Raw genomic sequence first — 17743 nt, forward strand, 5'->3', positions numbered from 1 at the left:
TACAGGAGCCTGTGAACATGGACACAAAATTGCCCTTTCTGTGTCAATTCATGTTATTACAAGGCCTACAGATAGTTCTGCACATCCTACTGTACTCATCTGTTGAACACCAACATGGTGAAACGTACTAATGAATCTTAGTTTCCCTTCACAGGTGTCACATGTCTTACTCATAACAAAACGTGCATTTCGATAGGCTTCACCCGTACAGGCCCGCACGTGTGATTGGATATACTTACATAAAGGAAGTACATTTCTCGCATTTCTGCCAGTAAGCGCTCGTTTGCATCAGCCACATAGCTTGTCAGTACGGAAAGTTGTAACGTCTCCACATTCACGTTAACTACCAGATCCTGCTCTGTTAAACACCTTGTTGGTAAGTTTACCTTCCTGTTCTGCAGTCTTTAAACTTTGTGTTGTGTGAGAAATGGCTGCTCCCGCTCTTTTGAACATCAGATGTTGCTCGTCTAGTTTACAGGACTCTAAACTTCTCTCATTCCACCTCTCTCACCAAAACGGAAGTGCTTGTACTTTCTCATTCTTCCACAGATGCAGCTTATCAACAAAAGTCTATTCCTTTTGTCTTCCATAGATGTTGTACAGTTTGTAATGGCATGAATTGTTCCTTAAAGGAAATATTCACTCATTTTGAATCATATGATGCAACTCGTCATACCGGCTGTATGTCTTCCTGTTTGAACGGCAATCGCTCAGATACACATGAAAACATGAAATCATCCGGGGAATCGATAGAACATCGCTCAGAGATGTACAAAAACGATATAAATTTCAACATGGGTGATTATTTACTTTAAGTGTATTAAAACAGTAATGATATCAAATATACATCAAATATACTCTATGTCTTCAATAGTGAAAGTAAAAACAACTTTAGAGCAGACTACATTACAATGAGCCCAATGGTTACATCAGACAACCCTTTCAATGTTAATTATGATTATCGATAGTTTGTACTCAGGTAATATATTCTGTACAGTATTAGGATCACTTCTATAGAACCGTTGATTTCTGTTTTATTGTCACTCATCTTTGATAGCTTTTTCACATAAGATAATGATATGTTTATATAGTTAGTTGAGTAGTTTACAGTATGCATCATAACTTTTGAGCCATTCCTTACTGTATCCATCTCTTTTAGACATTTAGACCATGGAATTTCTGAATTCAAAGAAGACGGAACTGGTCCAGTGCTTATCAACAGACCCTGAGTATATCATTGGAAAGTGTGAAGATATTATTTCATCATTTAAACAAGGAAAAGATGTTTCCAACCAAGCCACTGCTGCAGAGAAGATTGATCTTCTTTTGGATGAAATCATGAAAAAGGGGGAGGGTTCATGTGAGGAGTTCATTGAGATTCTGAAGAAAGAGAAGGAACATTATCCAGGCCTTCAAAAACATTTAAAAAAGAACACACAAGGTACAGTAGCAGTATTACATTAACATTTGTAGTGATTAAAGGCATTTAAGCACTTCACAGCGGTTATTAGAAAACATACATTTAAAATGTTTGTCATGTAGCAGACACTTATCCAGAGTGACTTGCGGGAGCAATTAGTATTCAGTGAATTGCTCAAGGGCACATCGGCAGATTTTTTATCTAGTAGGCTCTGGGTTTGGAAGCAGAAACCTTTCGGTTATTGGGCCCATGTCAGTGTATGTGTGTTAGTATACAGAATATAATATGTAATGGTCAGGTTTGTCGGCCAGTGTTTTTATTACAAACTGCAAGGTCATGCCATACAAAAGGTCATCATCTAACAAGGCAATAACACATTTGTTTTGAAGTGTCGTCCAGCCCAACGATTTATGCGGATCGCAACAGCACTGTTGATTCCCGAATAGTTAGCAGGAACAAAATTAAAAAGGACTTGATCATGAAAAAAACCATCCAAGCAGGAGGAGTGAATCCATCTGGTGAGTGCTACTATGAATAAGCTAACATGGTCATTCTAATAAAGTTGTGTTTCTTACTAACAGATAGCACCATAAGAAGAGCATAAGACAATTGTATAGTTACTTGGACACAAAATGTATCTTTCAGAAGGAAACCTCAGCCAACCACCCCCACATGCAGATCTGATTGCAATCAATAACAGTCATATATCTAATGAAGTGGTAACAGAATGTGACGTCGATGGCAACCTCGATATGTCTTGGACACAGGCCCCACCTCCAGCGCCAGTCCGACAAGCCTCACAGTGTCCAGGTAAACTATTTAGGCTGGTTTTATCTTCACAGCTGTTAGAGAGCAGGGGCCTCATTTATAACTGTTGCGTACATTTTACACTAAATATCTGCATGCACCATTTCTGAAAAGAAAACAAATATTGAGATTTATAAACTTGGCACATGCCATACATACACATATTTCCCGTTACCAATCAGAGCTGTCGTAAACTGTGTGTGGGAACAAGCATTATAACTTTGCCTGAAAAAGGTCCATCACTCACACAAAACAACCTGTGAACACATTATTAAGTCAAGTAAAGAAACAATAATCCTAATGAAACTAGATCAAATTACGTCATGAATGTATCTCGATATTGCAGTGACAAAGAGCTTAGTCTCACCCGTAAACCAATTTGTTCCCATTATATGTATTTTAAAAGGTGAACTTATTTGCTATCATTTACTTTTACATGGCTAAAATTTTGACAGTGCTTCTCTGCTATTGGCTATAAGTCCTTCATGAACAAAAAATAACATCTATTACAAAAGTAAAAGTGAAAGTTAATTACTAGTCAGCCTCTGCCATTTTCTGCTTGCCACATTTAAAAGTTTACCAGTTGAATGTTAGAATCAACACTCTCAAAGTTTAAAGTTTATTCCACATCCTGTACTGAGATGTGGCTAATCGTGTAGTAAACTATTTTCCTCTTCTGTGTCCTAGTAATAAGTTATTTTCCTCTTCTGCGACTTTAACTAAGAGGAAGTCAAAGAGAGAATTCACCCAAATCACAAAATTACACCTTGGTTTCCTTACTCTGTAAGCAGTTTAAAGACAGCAATCCATTCGTTGGTTTTGTGTGCCTGGCCAAAGTCTCTTTTTATCATTTGTGGGTCAAAACCAATGCAAATCAACATCCTCAATATGAGCATTTTACGCGCTTAATGTCCTAGTCATCTTGTTTATTGAACCTTTATTTAACTAGACAAGTCAGATAAGAACAAATTCTTATTTACATTGACAGCCTAGGAACAGTGGGTTAACTGCCTTGTTCAGTGGCAGAACAACAGATCTTTACCTTGTCAGCTCAGGGATTTGATGTAGCAACCTTTTGGTTACTGACCCAATGCTCTAACCACTAGGCTACCTGCCATCCCAGCAGGTAGACTAGTAAGCGGCAGGTAGCCTAGTAACATTGCTTGGCCGACAGTAAACAAACAATTTTAGACACTTGCTGATGATTTGGACACAAAATGCTAAAATATTATAATATTGGGGATATTAACCACCTTAGACTTACCAGGTACTATGATCTTACATATTACTTCAATCTGTACTCAGAGCTTTACATGGAAAGTGGAAATGGGCATGACGTAAAGTCATATTTAAAAGCCTCCTGTAATGAAGTCTTTATTGGCCCTATGACTGATCTTCTATTGTTATCTCCAGCTCAACAGGATAACTTCCCTCAGCATTGGGATACCAAGCCAGCCACCACTTCTGTCCGCCTCCACCTTATCCAGCCAGAAAGCCCAGAGTCTCATGAAGAGTATAATGAAGTCCAAGGCCTGTTTCGGAATACTTGTCCAGACAAGGAAATTGAAAAAGGTACCTCTTTTCCAAAAGATGACTTCCTGAGTACTGTGCAGCTGTAACTGTGCAGCTCAAGGTAAATGCAGGTTATTGAATGTCTTGCCAATTACTGTAATATGTGTTTTTTTCTCCTTCCCTTAGATTGAAAGGGTCCAGAACCCAAACCTGTGGAAAAGCTTCCAGAACAAGAAACAAGAAATCAAGGTAAAAAATGATGGCGTGATCAATGAGAGACGTCTTTTCCATGCAACCAGTCACACAACCATAGAACACATCAACAACGATGGGTTCAATCGGAGCTATGCTGGAGAAAATGGTAAGATATGCCAAAGAAATAACTTGAAAAAAGGAAAGTCTTGCCACAAGTTAAACTGTATATAACGTTTCAAGAATCCTTATATTTAACTTGTGTTTCTCTCTTCCATGTTAATAGTGTCATAACTGTGTCATAATCTTTCTGCAGATGCACTGTATGGAAATGGGACCTACTTTGCAGTCAATGCCAGCTACTCTGCTGATGATGAATTCTCCAAGCCGGATGGCGAAGGGAGGAAGTTGATGTACTTGTGTCGTGTTCTGACTGGACACTTCACAAAGGGAGAACTAGGGATGAAAGAACCTCCATTTAAAGACGGTTCAGTGATTCGGCGCTACGATAGTACGACAAACGACCCATCTAATCCAACAGAGTTCGTAGTCTTCCGCGACTGTCAGGCGTATCCAGAGTACTTGATCACTTTCTTAAGGGCTTAGAGCAACATGGTAGCTTTTGGGAACTTCAAGTCAGTAAATGTCAGTCACCAGACTCACCACCCATTGCGACGTAGGAGAGATATTTGTTTTTTTAAGTAACAGTTGTGATGGGGTTTAGTCCTGCTCAACTAACCTATCTTTGTTTGCCAGTGTTTTTTCTACGACACATTTGTCATTCCATTAAACATCCTAGATTTGAAGGGAAAAGAAATGTGTAAAACCATCATTGTTATGACTCATATTTCCATTAAATATGAGAAAAGCATAACTAAATTGTGTTTTGTGTGATTGTGTAGAGTAAATGTAACCCAAACACAGATTCCATTGTGATAGTTGCATTGTTACTGTATCTGTTTCAAACCCTGCAAGACAAACAATTCCAGGAAGAGGAATCCATCATTTGAATTAAACCTATTAGACCACCACAACATCATTCATTCCCTCAGGGAGCTACATACTGTAGCCTGATCTAATCCCACTGTATCACACATACAGTGGGGGGAAAAAGGATTTGATCCCCTGCTGATTTTGTACGTTTGCCCACTTACAAAGAAATGATCAGTCTATAATTTTAATAGTAGGTTTATTTGAACAGTAAGAGACAGAATAACAACAAAAAAATCCAGAAAAACGCCTGCCAAAAATGTTATAAAATGATTTGCATTTTAATGAGGGAAATAAGTATTTGACCCCTCTGCAAAACATGACTTAGTACTTGGTGGCAAAACCCTTGTTGACAAACACAAAGTTAAGACGTTTTTTGTAGTTGGGCACCAGGTTTGCACACATCTCAGGAGGGATTTTGTCCCACTCGTCTTTGCAGATCTTCTCCAAGTGATTAATGTGCTTCTTCTTGAGCCACTCCTTTGTTGCCTTGGTCGTGTATTTTGGGTCATTGTCATGCTGGAATACCCATCCACCACCCATTTTCAATGCCCTGGCTGAGGGAAGGAGGTTCTCACCCAAGATTTGACGGTACATGGCCCCGTCCATCGTCCCTTTGATGCAGTGAAATTGTCCTGTCCTCTTAGCAGAAAAACACCCCCAAAGCATAATGTTTCCACCTCCATGTTTGACGGTGGAGATGGTGTTCTTGGGGTCATACGCAGCATTCCTTCTCCTCCAAACACAGCGAGTTGAGTTGATGTCAAAGAGCTCCATTTTGGTCTCATCTGACCACAACACTTTCACCAGTTGTCCTCTGAGTCATTCAGATGTTCATTGGCAAACTTCAGATGGGCATGTATATGTATTCTTGAGCAGGGGGACCTTGCGGGCGCTGCAGAATTTCAGTCCTTCACGGCGTAGTGTGTTACCAATTGTTTTCTTGGGGACTATGGTCCCAGCTGCCTTGAGATCATTGACAAGATCCTCCCGTGTAGTTATGGGCTGATTCCTCACCGTTCTCATGATCATTGCAACTCCACGAGGTGAGATCTTGCATGGAGCCCCAGGCCGAGGGAGATGGACAGTTCTTTTGTGTTTCTTACATTTGCGAATAATCGCACCAAATGTTGTCACCTTCTCACCAAGCTGCTTGGCGATGGTCTTGCAGCCCATTCCAGCCTTGTGTAGGTCTACAATCTTGTCCCTGACATCCTTGGAGAGCTCTTTGGTCTTGGCCATGGTGGAGAGTTTGTAATCTGATTGATTGATTGCTTCTGTGGACAGGTGTCTTTTTTACAGGTAGCAAGCTGCTTTTAGGAGCACTCCCTTTAAGAGTGTGCTCCTAATCTCAGCGCGTTACCTGTATAAAAGACACCTGGGAGCCAGAAATTGTTCTAATTGAGAGGGGGTCAAATACTTATTTCCCTCATTAAAATGCAAATCAATTTATAACATTTCTGACATGCGTTTTTCTGGATATTTTTTTTGTTATTCTGTCTCTCACTGTTCAAATAAACCTAACATTAAAATTATAGACTGATCCTTTCTTTGTCAGTGGGCAAACGTACAAAATCAGCAGGGGATCAAATACTTTTTTCCCCCACTGTAGCTCTACTGCACATTATTCATGAAAACAGAAAAAAGAAAGAGTTACTGTTATTTTATTGTATCTCTTTAATTATTTGTTATTTTTCTATGTTCTTATTTTTTACTTCAGTTTAATTTAGTAAATACTTTCATAACACTTATTCTTCTTAAATCTGCATTGTTGGTTAAGGGCTTGTAAGTAAGCATTTCACTGTAAGGTCTACACCTGTTGTATTCGGTGGATGTGACAAATAAAATGTGATTTGATTTGTATTGCATCTATATCGACTGCACATTATTTATGAAACCAGAAGTAAATAAGAAAGAAAGAAATAAAGCAGGAGACTTTTGCTTTGTGTATATACATGTATTCTTCATATAATGGTACACTGTAGGGTCAGATTAATATAGATGCTTACTGCCAATGTCAGCTTACAAAGGCTCCAGGTTTGGTCCCGCCAGGTACTCCCATCCATGCATACCTTGGAGATGAAGTGAATAGATGTTTAACAGCTGTGTTGAAGACTACAGAACCACAATGGCTCACACATCAACAGCTCCTCAAATATATTACAGCTAGGCAGCTGCTATTGATCCTGACCATTAGTTGTTTTATCTGTACTGGCAAACCCTGCATTTTTTTGAATAGTTGATTTTCGCTGTAGTAAGGTGAATTAAATAGACACACTGATATCAGTCCGTTAAAATACAACTTGAGCTCTTGTTGTGGTGTGTATGGTTTTAAACCACTAGAGGTCCATAGAGTCAAAGGTCTGCTTTGTATTTCATAAACAAAACAAAAAAGGTTAGAAATTCATGAGATCTTGTTGTTAAAAGCGTTTTTTAATTGTGATCGAAACGAAGACTTATAGTGTGGACACATCCTTTCAATGACCAATGATGACCCTTTGAATAATGACCCTGTATTCAGAAAATGTACTGTGTGAAATAACTGTCCTGGTGCTCAGTCTCTAAAACATGAGATCCATTGTCAACACTGCACATAGTCATTATTCAATAGTAACTCCAAGGGAGTAAGTAAGATTAGTTAGTTACCTATCGCTTTTACTTAATAGCAGTCAATATTAATCGTCACCTTATTTCAGTCTCATCTGAAAGTTGTAAATTCTTGGTTATCTTCACGAACTCTGGCTAACAAGTTGAATCAGCAATACAAACTTTGGTTTAATTATTTATTTACTAAATACCTAACTAATCACACAGAATTACATATACACAGAATGGATCATACATTGATTACTAATTATGTCCTACAAGAAAACGTCCCTGGGGGACGGAACCTGTATGACGGCTGGTTACACAAAGAGAGGGGGTTGGGCTTGAATGAAAGCGTGGGAGGACTGAAGAACAAGGTGAGAAGCTATGCTATCGTAAATACAGAATCTTATGCATTCTAAATAACCTCCCAATAGGTTGGTTGTAGATGGAAGGCCGTGTTGCCCAACAGAGAGAGATCTTCCTGTCCTCGGAAGAATGTCTCTGGTGGTAAACTGGATACGTTGTAATATCGTCATTGTGTGTTAGACTGGATCCGTCATCCGTCCTTTCCTAGGCCACATTTACTGCGGCCGCTGCTAACTCAACGGCTAGGAGGTATCACTTCTGTAGTGAATAAGATTTCAAAGTTCATACCATTTGCAACCAAAGCTCATGCTGAGATTGGCTTAGTTCTGTAGTTGACATGTTAGTCCTTTTAATGTGGGACCGTCGTCCTCGGAACAGCTTGTCCGTTTGTCCTCGGAACAGCTTATTATCTGAATCCTTCTGACATCGGACCATCGCCCTAATGTACCCGGAACAGAAAGTTATATTTTTCTAAAGGGCTTATGTAGTGGAGGGAGAGAAGGGTGTGTTTCATAGTTTATAACCAATGTCTCTTCACAGGGGCGGGCCACTGATGGAGCAGAGCTTTAACCTTATGAAAACCCAATTCTCTCATTTGGAAGCTAAAATTACATTTCATCTTTTCACAAATAGTTTCATATTTAAACATTTAAATTGCACAACAATTCCATGTGAATCTGATAACTATAATGTGTAGACTTTCCAGGATACAGTTTATGTCATCCTATCATTAATAAGAATGTCTCAGATGACAACCGAACTGACATCATATTCATTAAGTACCAACGCATATTTTCAACTGGTTGGATTACCGAAATATGGTTCCACCTTTTGATGTTCCCAGACTCTATATGTTTAACAAAGGTTATTCAAGAGTCCTTCTGTAGAGTCAAGAGAGAGAGGAAAGGGAGAAAGGTATTTATGGGGGGGTCATAAACCTACCCCCAGGCCAACGTCATGACAGGATGAATGCAGACGCTCTGTACATTATCTGGAAGTAATGGACGACGTGGTAGGGACAACACACTGCCTAGTTTAAAGCCTATGTGTGTGTTATTATTGTGTGACTCATCCTCTATCAAACATCACCTCCACTGATATAACAGGAGTCAGCTCTTATGACCAAATTCTGTCTTGTCTTTCAGCTTCAAGTCTGCCCCTGAGTGTTCATCTGAAATCAACGGGGAATTCAGTTCTTCCGTGTCAGTATTGTCAAGAGGCTGCAGTGTAATACAGTCGATTAGATCTCTAAGGAAGTTAACAGCCATTTTACAGGTGAATGGTCTTACCAGGGTTTACTCCGCAATATGGTCTTTTGCTATTTTCTCATTCCTGATTGGGAAGGAAAGGAGTCAAATCCAGGATAGTGTGACAGTAGAGTAGACCCACAGGCAGTACAGTACACCAGGCCTACAGGCAGTACATCCTGTCTGCCGTTGTCCTGCTGTTCACCAAGGGACACATTAGCCTTGCTTGATTGGCATGTCTGGAATGTTTTACCCTGAACTCTGAGAGAAGTAAACAGTGAGAGCACATAGCAACAGAATCTAACAATCAGAACCTAGCAAACAGTAGGGCATGGAAGCAAGCCTGTGTTGCGCCATCGGGCTTAACCCACTTGAAGGGAAATATAACGTGGCTCATATTGCGAGGATTGCTACACTATTATTGAACTGATTAATCATACGATTATGATTGTGACCTTAGTAAAAGTATGTATTTTACTATTAATATGGGATGCGTTGCATCCTAGGCTCTACAGATCAAACATAGTAGCTAAGCTCAGGTAAAACCTAAGATAAAGTTAAGCATTCCCTTGAATTTGACTTAGAAAACATTATTTTCCCAATGCTGGCCTCCAGACTGCTAAACCATACCCCTTGCGTGAATATTTTAAAATGTCCTTCTGAGCAACATGAGGTAACATTAGACCTTTCACTCACTCCTGGACACATTTTGTGAAATTCTCTAGCCTGGTGACAGATCTTTTTGTGCAACATACTATGGTCATTGTCATGCCAAATGAGTTGGCAAGAAAGCAGAAACAGATCTGGGAGCAGGCTAGAAATTCTCCCCTCCTCACATTCTTCGACAGCATACTAAGCCATTCAGGGCCTTTGACAGCATACTAAGCCATCCAGGGCCTTTGACAGCATACTAAGCCGTCCAGGGCCTTTGACAACATACTAAGCCATCCGGGGCCTTTGACAGCATAATCAGCCATCCAGGGCCTTTGACAGCATACTGAGCCATCCAGGGCCTTTGACAACATACTAGGCCATCCAGGGCCTTTGACAGCATACTAAGCCATCCAGGGCCTTTGACAGCATACTAGGCCATCCAGGGCCTTTGACAACATACTAGGCCATCCAGGGCCTTTGACAGCATACTAAGCCATCCAGGGCCTTTGACAGCGTACTAAACCATCTAAGGCCTTTGACAACATACTAAGCCATCCAGGGCCTTTGACAACATACTAAGCCATATAGAGCCTTTGACAGCGTACTAAGCCATATAGAGGCTTTGACAGCGTACTAAGCCATATAGAGCCTTTGACAACATACTAGGCCATCCAGGGCCTTTGACAGCATACTAAGCCATCCAGGGCCTTTGACAGCATACTAAGCCATCCAGGGCCTTTGACAGTATACTAAGCCATCCAGGGCCTTTGACAGCATACTAAGCCATCCAGGGCCTTTGACAGCATACTAAGCCATCCAGGGCCTTTGACAGCATACTAAGCCATCCAGGGCCTTTGACAGCATACTAAGCCATCCAGGGCCTTTGACAGCGTACTAAGCCATCCAGGGCCTTTGACAGCGTATTAAGCCAAATAGAGCCTTTGTTGGATTCAGACAACACAATGCTTGCATAATTTAAACAGCACTGGCAAGAGACAGCTCACTGCAGACAGTGCCTGTAGACTGTTATATTTCCTAAATTGTTCAATGATGCCACAGTTGATGGTTTTTTTAGATGGTAGATGTGGTGGAAAGGAGGTTGACAAAACTGTAGGAAAGAAGATGGGTGCTTCTTATGACCTCTTTAACGAGGACAGTAATCATTTTAAGCCTAAACACTTTCCTCTAATTATATTTTTCTGTGACATAATTAATGTATTTGTGTAAATTGCATTTGATTATTGGCCAAAATTAAACAAACCCTAGCTCATTATTAGTCAGGCTATTTAACATTTTGAACAATTTGAGCAATTTCATACTCACTATACCTCACTTTACTCATATTTACAGTACCAGTCAAAAGTTTGGACACACCTACTGTGTAGGGGGCAGTATTCGGAAATTCGGGATGAATGACGTGCCCAAATTAAACTGCCTGCTACTCGGGCCCAGAAGGTAGGATATGCATATTATTAGTAGATTTGGATAGAAAACACGCTGAAGTTTCTAAAACTGTTTGAATGATGTCTGTGAGTATAACAGAACTCATATGGCAGGCAAACACCTGAGAAAAATCCAACCGTGAAGTGGGAAATCTGAGGCTTGTAGTTTTTTCAAGTGATTGCCTATCTAACACACAGTGACTCAGGGTTCATTTTGCACTTCCTAAGGCTTCCACTAGATGTCAACAGTATTTAGAACCTTCTTTCAGGCCTTTGCAGTAAACAGAGAGTGAACAAGAGGACCTGGAAGTTGGTGAGTCAGAAAAGGATCTGAGTTCTGTTTTTGAGGACATTGGAATCGTCCGGTTGGAATATTATGGAAGATTTATGTTAAAAAGGCCCTAAAGATTGATGCTATACATCGTTTGACATGTTTCTACGAATGTAAAATGAACTTTTTTAAACTTTTCGTCGTGAAATTTTCGTTGCGTTTCCAACATTTGGAGTAGCGGACTGAACGCGCTAACAACAAGGAGGTATTTGGACATAAATGATGGACTTTATTGAACAAAACAACATTTATTGTGTACCTGGGATTCCTGGGAGTGCATTCTGATGAAGATCATCAAAGGTAATTGAATATTTATAATGCTATTTATGATTTTAGATGACTCCAAAATGGCAGGTATCTGCATTGCCTGATGTTGTTTTCTGAGCGCCGTACTCAGATTATTGCAAAGTGTGCTTTCCCCGTGAAGCTTTTTTGAAATCTGTCACAGCGGTTGCATTAAGGAGATGTTTATCTATAATTCTTTGAATAACAGTTTAATATTTTATCAACATTTATGATGAGTATTTTTGTAAATTGTTGTGCTCATTCACTGGAAGTTTTGGAGTCAAAATATTTTCTGAACATCACGCGCCAATGTAAAATGGGGTTTTTGGATATAAATATGAACTTTATCGAACAAAACATACATGTATTGTGTAACACTGAGTCCTGGGAGTGTCATCTGATGAAGATCGTCAAAAGTTAGTGCTTAATCTTAGCTGTATTTCTGTTTTTTGTGATGCCTCTCCTGCTTGGAAAATGGCTGTGTGGTTTTTCTTGTGTTGGCACTGTCCTAGCCTTTTTGAAATCGGACAATGTGGTTGGATTAAGGAGAAGTGTATCTTTAAAATGGTGTAAAATAGTTGTATGTTTGAGAAATTTGAATTATGAGATTTTTGTTGTTTTGAATTTGCCACCCTGATATTTCACTGGCTGTTGAATAGTGTGTACCGTGGGTGGGACGGTAGCGTCCCACGTAGCCCAGAGAAGTTAAAGGGCTTTTCTTTATTTTTAAAGTGCTGTTCTACATTGTAGAATAATAGTGAAAACATCAAAAGTGGGACATAACACATATGGGATCATTTAGTAACCAAAAAAGTGTTAAACAAATCTAGATATATTTTCTATTTTAGATTCTTTAAAGTAGCCACACTTTGCATTGACGACAACTTTGCACACTGTTGGCATTCTCTCAACCAACTTCATGAGGTAGTCACCTGGAATGCATTTCAATCAACAGATGTGCCTTGTTGAAAGTTAATTTGTGGAATTTATTTCCTTCTTAATGCGTTTGCGCCTATCAGTTGTGTTGTGACCAGGAAGGGATGGTATACAGAAGATAGCTCTATTTGGTAAAAGACCAACTCCATATTATGGCAAGAACAGCTCAAATAAGCAAAGAGAAACGACAGCCCATCATTACTTTAAGACATGAAGGTCAGTCAATCCAGAACATTTCTAGAACTTTGAAAGTTTCTTTAAGTGCAATTGCAAAAACCATCAAGTGCTGTGATGAAACTAGCTCTCTTGAGGACCGCCACAGGATAGGAAGACCCACAGTTACCTTTGCTGCAGAGTTCATTAGAGTTACCAGCCTCAGAAATTGCAGCCCAAATAAGTGCTTCACAGTGTTCAAGTGACAGACACATCTCAACATCAACTGTTCAGAGGAGACGGCGTGAATCTGGCCTTCATGGTCTAATTGCTGCAAAGAAACCACTACTAAAGGACACCAATAATAAGAAAAGACATGCTTGGGCCAAGAAACACGAGCAATGTATATTGGACCAGTGGAAATCTGTCCTTTGGTGTGTTGAGACCAAATTAGCGATTTTTGGTTCCAACAGAGTAGGTGAATGGATGATCTCTGCATGTGTGGTTCTCACCGTGAAGCATGGAAAAGGAGGCGTGATGGTGCTTTGCTGGTGACACTGTCAGTGATTTATTTAGAAGTGAAGGATTACTTAACCAGCATGGCTACCACAGCATTCTGCAGTGATACGCCAACCCATCTGGTTTGCGCTTAGTGGGACTATCATTTATTTTTCAACATGACAATGACCCAACACACCTCCAGGCTGTGTAAGGGCTATTTGACCAAGAAGGAGAGTGATGGAGTGCTGCATCAGATGACCTGGCCTCCACAATCACCCGACCTCAACCCAATTGAGATGGTTTTGGATGAGTTGGACTGTAGAGTGAAGGAAAAGCAGCCAACAAGTGCTCAGCATATGTTGAACTCCTTCAAGACTGCTGCAAAAGCATTGCAGTTGAAGCTGTTTGAGAGAATGCCAAGAGTGTGCAAAGCTGTCATCAAGGAAAGGGTGGCTACTTTGAAGAATCTAAATAGAAAATATATTTTTATTAACCCTTGTTTTGGTTACTACATGATTCCATGTGTGTTATTTCATAGATATCTTCACTATTATTCTACAATGCAGAAAATGGTAAAAATAAAGAAAAACCTGTGAATGAGTAGGTGTGTCCAAAAGTTTGACTGGTACTGTATGTAAACAATGTGATGGTTGGTCTTAAAAACCCCCACTTAATTCATCTTAAATTTCGAAATCCTTTTAAAATGTCTCTACTTGTCAAGTGAGGACTGCCTTTACTCGCATCTTTCTATAGCTGTCTGTCTGGATGGACTGTCCTTCCTTTGGGACCTGTTTGTCCTTGGACTCCCTCGCCTCGACGCGCTGCGGGATGCTGTGGGCCCCGTATGATGATGTCATCACAGCTGGAGTTCATTGATTGACAGCTCGCCGTTCTCTCTCGTGACCTGCTAAGAGTTTGGGCTTATGGAGTCTGAATGTTAAGAATCAGCATTCACTTTGTGGGGGAATGGATGGGGAATGGATCAATTTAAGGTGGTATTTAATAACAAATGGGAATGTGTCATTTCAACAACACTTGATTCTTTATCCTGTGGCAGACGACTCAATACTGCTTCTTTCCATGAGCTCCTATGAAAAATAAAAACAAACAACCAAAACATTTTTGGCAGTAATATTGGGTAGTAATTCTTATCCTGAAATGTTTTTCTAACAATTTCAGAAAAATAGTTAACTGTTACCTGACATTCTACCCTAATACCATATCATACCTATGGTGCAAGACAAATGCAGTTGTTTTCAGAACAGGAGGATAGGCATAACTACTTGACAGCGGTATGACCTCTCGGTGTGGAATGCCTTCATCTGAGCATACCAGACACGTCTAACTAAGACGGGATGCAAAATAACAGGAATGGTGTGAATGGGTATTGTTCCTGTATTCCCTAGTGACCCCAATATGAGCACATTTTTCACATGCCACTGCCTTGCCAAGTGTTTGTAACGTGAGCCCTGGAGAGACGGACAGAACACAGAGAAGAGAGAGGGGGGGCGGGGGGAGAGAGAGGGAGAGAGAGAGAGAGAGAGAGGTGGAGAGAGCAAGAGGGAGGGAGGTGTGAGGGAGGGGAATAGGGAATATCTGTTACCCAGTCTGGGTATCTATTGCTGCTGTTATAGATCTGTTTCAACGGCATATACAGTGCCCTCCTGAATTATTTGCAACCTTTGAAAAGATGTCGTTGTTAATCAGCTTGATTTTACACTCAACATATCAAAGGATTCTAACCTTTAATTGAGTTTAAAAAAAACATTATTTTATGCCAAAACATGCATCAGAATTATATCCAATTAAATCCAAGATGGCGTAGCAGTAAGATGTGTTTGTTTTTGTCCCATGTAAATATTCTGTTTTTTTTTCTCGTTTTTTGAATACATTTCAATATATTTCAATCTCTTTTTTTCCATTTTTTTATAAAATATACATTCCTGCAACCCGCTTCACCCAATGTGGTATGATCTGCTATTTTTTTACCTTATAACTGGAACCTCCGTCAGAAGCTAGCCATCAGAAGCTAGCCAGCTAATTAGCTACTAGCTATTTAGTCATTGTTAGCCACTTCCCTCCCTTTAGTTTTGGGATTTAGTTTTGGTTTTGGTTTTTTGTGTGAGGTGCATCCGGGGTCTGCACCTTTTGGGGGGGTGGGAATTGTCACGTCCTGACCAGTTTAGGGGTTATTTGTTATTGTAGGTTGGTCAGGACGTGGCAGGGGGTGTTTGATTTATGTGGTTCAGGGTGTGTTTTGTGTATGTGTTTAGGTAGAAGGGTATTTGATTTATTAGTCTGGGGTTTGTTAGATTGTTCTATGTTAGTATATTTTTTATCTAGTCTTGGGTATTTCTATGTTTAGTTAATTGGGGTTGGACCTTCAATTGGAGGCAGCTGGTTATTGTTGCCTCTGATTGAGGGTCCTATAAGTAGAGTTTGTTTTTCATGGGTTTTGTGGGAGATTGTGCTTGTTTAGCTGTGTGCCTGACAAGACTGTCCAGTTCGTTTGTGTTTTGTATACATTTATTGTGTTTTCCTTCTTCACCAAATAAAAAGATGAGTATATATTTTTCCGCTGCGTCTTGGTCTTTACCCTACGACAACCGTGACAAACTGGCCCAAGCCGCCCCCGCTTCTCCTTCACCCAAATCCAGACAGCTGATGTTCTGATAGAGCTGCAAAATCTGGATCCTTCCAAATTAGCTGGGCTAGACAATCTGGACCCTCGCTTCCTAAAATTATCCACCGCCATTGTTGCAACCCCTATTACTAGTCTGTTCAACCTCTCTTTCGTATCGTCTGAGATTTCACTGGTCATCCCCAAAGCCAACACCTCCTTTGGCCGCCTTTCCTTCCAGTTCTCTGCTGCGAATTGCAAAAATCACTGAAGTTGGAGATTTATATCTCCCTCTCTAACTTTAAGCATCAACTGTCAGAGCAGCTTACCGATCACTGCAGCTGTACACAGCCCATCTGTAAATAGCCCATCAAACCAACTACCTACCTCAACTACCTACCTCATCCCATATTTGTTTTTGTTTTTCTGCTCTCTTGCACACCAATATTTCTACTTGCACATCCTCATCTGCACATATATCACTCCCGTGTTAATTGCTAAATTGTAATTACTTCGCCACTATGGCCTACTTATTTCCTTACCTCCTTACTTCATTTGCACACACTGTGTACAGATTTTTCTATTGTGTTATTGACTGTGTAATGCTCGTCTGAAGAAGGATCGGACCAAGGTGCAGCGTGGTAAGCGTACATCATTTTATTTAGATGAACACCGAAAGAAAAACAAAATAAATACAAAACAAAATGATCAGTAGGGCATACAGCTCAGTACCAAAAACAAGATCCCACAATCACAAGTGGGAAAAAGGGCTGCCTAAGTATGATCCCCAATCAGAGACAACGATAGACAGCTGCCTCTGATTGGGAATCATACCCGGCCAACAAAGAAATAGAAAATCTAGAATGCCCACCCAAATTACACCCTGACCTAACCAAATAGAGAAATAAAAAGGCTCTCTAAGGTCAGGGCGTGACAGACTGTATCTTTGTTTATCCCATGTGTAACTCTGTGTTGTTGTTTTTGTCGCACTGATTTGCTTTATCTTTGCCAGGTTGCAGTTGTAAATGAGAACTTGTTCTCAACTGGCTTACCTGGATAAATTAAGGTGAAATAAAATATATATATATAATTGCCACCCCCGCATTTAGTACTTTGTGCACCATAACTTTGCCAAAATAACAGCTCTGAGTCGTCTCCTATAATGTTTGATGAGGTGGGAGAACACATAGGAAGGGGTTTGAGACCATTCCTACATACAGGAACTCTCCAGATCCTTCAGAGTCCTTGGTCCTTGCTTGTGGACTCTCCTCTTAAGCTCACCCCACAGGTTTTCAATGGGGTTTAGATCAGGGGACTGGGATGTTCAGGGAACCATTTTTGTGTGGATTTGGACTTATGCGTTGGATTGGTGTCCTGCTGGAAGAGCCAACGACAACCTAGTTTTAGCCTCCTGGCAGAGGCAGACAGGTTTTGGCCTAAAATCTCCTGGTACATGATGGAGTCCATGATGCCATGTATCCTAACAAGGTTCCCAGGGCCTTTGGAAGTAAAACAGCCCCACAACATCACAGATCCACACCATACTTCACAATGGGCATTAGGTTATTTTCTGCATGACCATTGCTCTTTTTATGCTGTTTGTTGCCAAAAAGCTTTATTTTAGTCTCATCAGACCATGGAATCTCATTCCAATCAAATTTTCAATGACATTTAGCAAACTCCAGGTACATACATTTG

The 17743-nt window shown here is 40.3% G+C and overlaps 1 protein-coding gene across 2 annotated transcripts; it reads left to right on the forward strand.

Moving 5' to 3' along the window:
* The first annotated feature begins 222 nt into the window (after positions 1–222).
* LOC106586830 (protein mono-ADP-ribosyltransferase TIPARP) lies at positions 223–6784 on the forward strand. 2 transcript variants are annotated; one of them, XM_014174534.3, is made up of 7 exons: positions 223–376; positions 1160–1441; positions 1810–1938; positions 2066–2230; positions 3641–3798; positions 3926–4100; positions 4248–6784. In XM_014174534.3, the coding sequence occupies exons 2-7, from the start codon at positions 1171–1173 to the stop codon at positions 4535–4537; spliced, it is 1188 nt and encodes a 395-aa protein (XP_014030009.2). In that variant the 5' UTR covers positions 223–376; positions 1160–1170; the 3' UTR covers positions 4538–6784. The 2 variants fall into 2 exon arrangements, with proteins under 2 accessions (XP_014030009.2, XP_045563648.2); XM_045707692.2 differs by lacking the exon at positions 223–376 and adding an exon at positions 554–798.
* Positions 6785–17743: the final 10959 nt, after the last annotated feature.

This window comes from Salmo salar, chromosome 25 (genome assembly GCF_965601325.2).
Source record: "Salmo salar chromosome 25, fSalSal1, whole genome shotgun sequence".
Classification (NCBI taxonomy): Eukaryota; Metazoa; Chordata; class Actinopteri; order Salmoniformes; family Salmonidae; genus Salmo; species Salmo salar.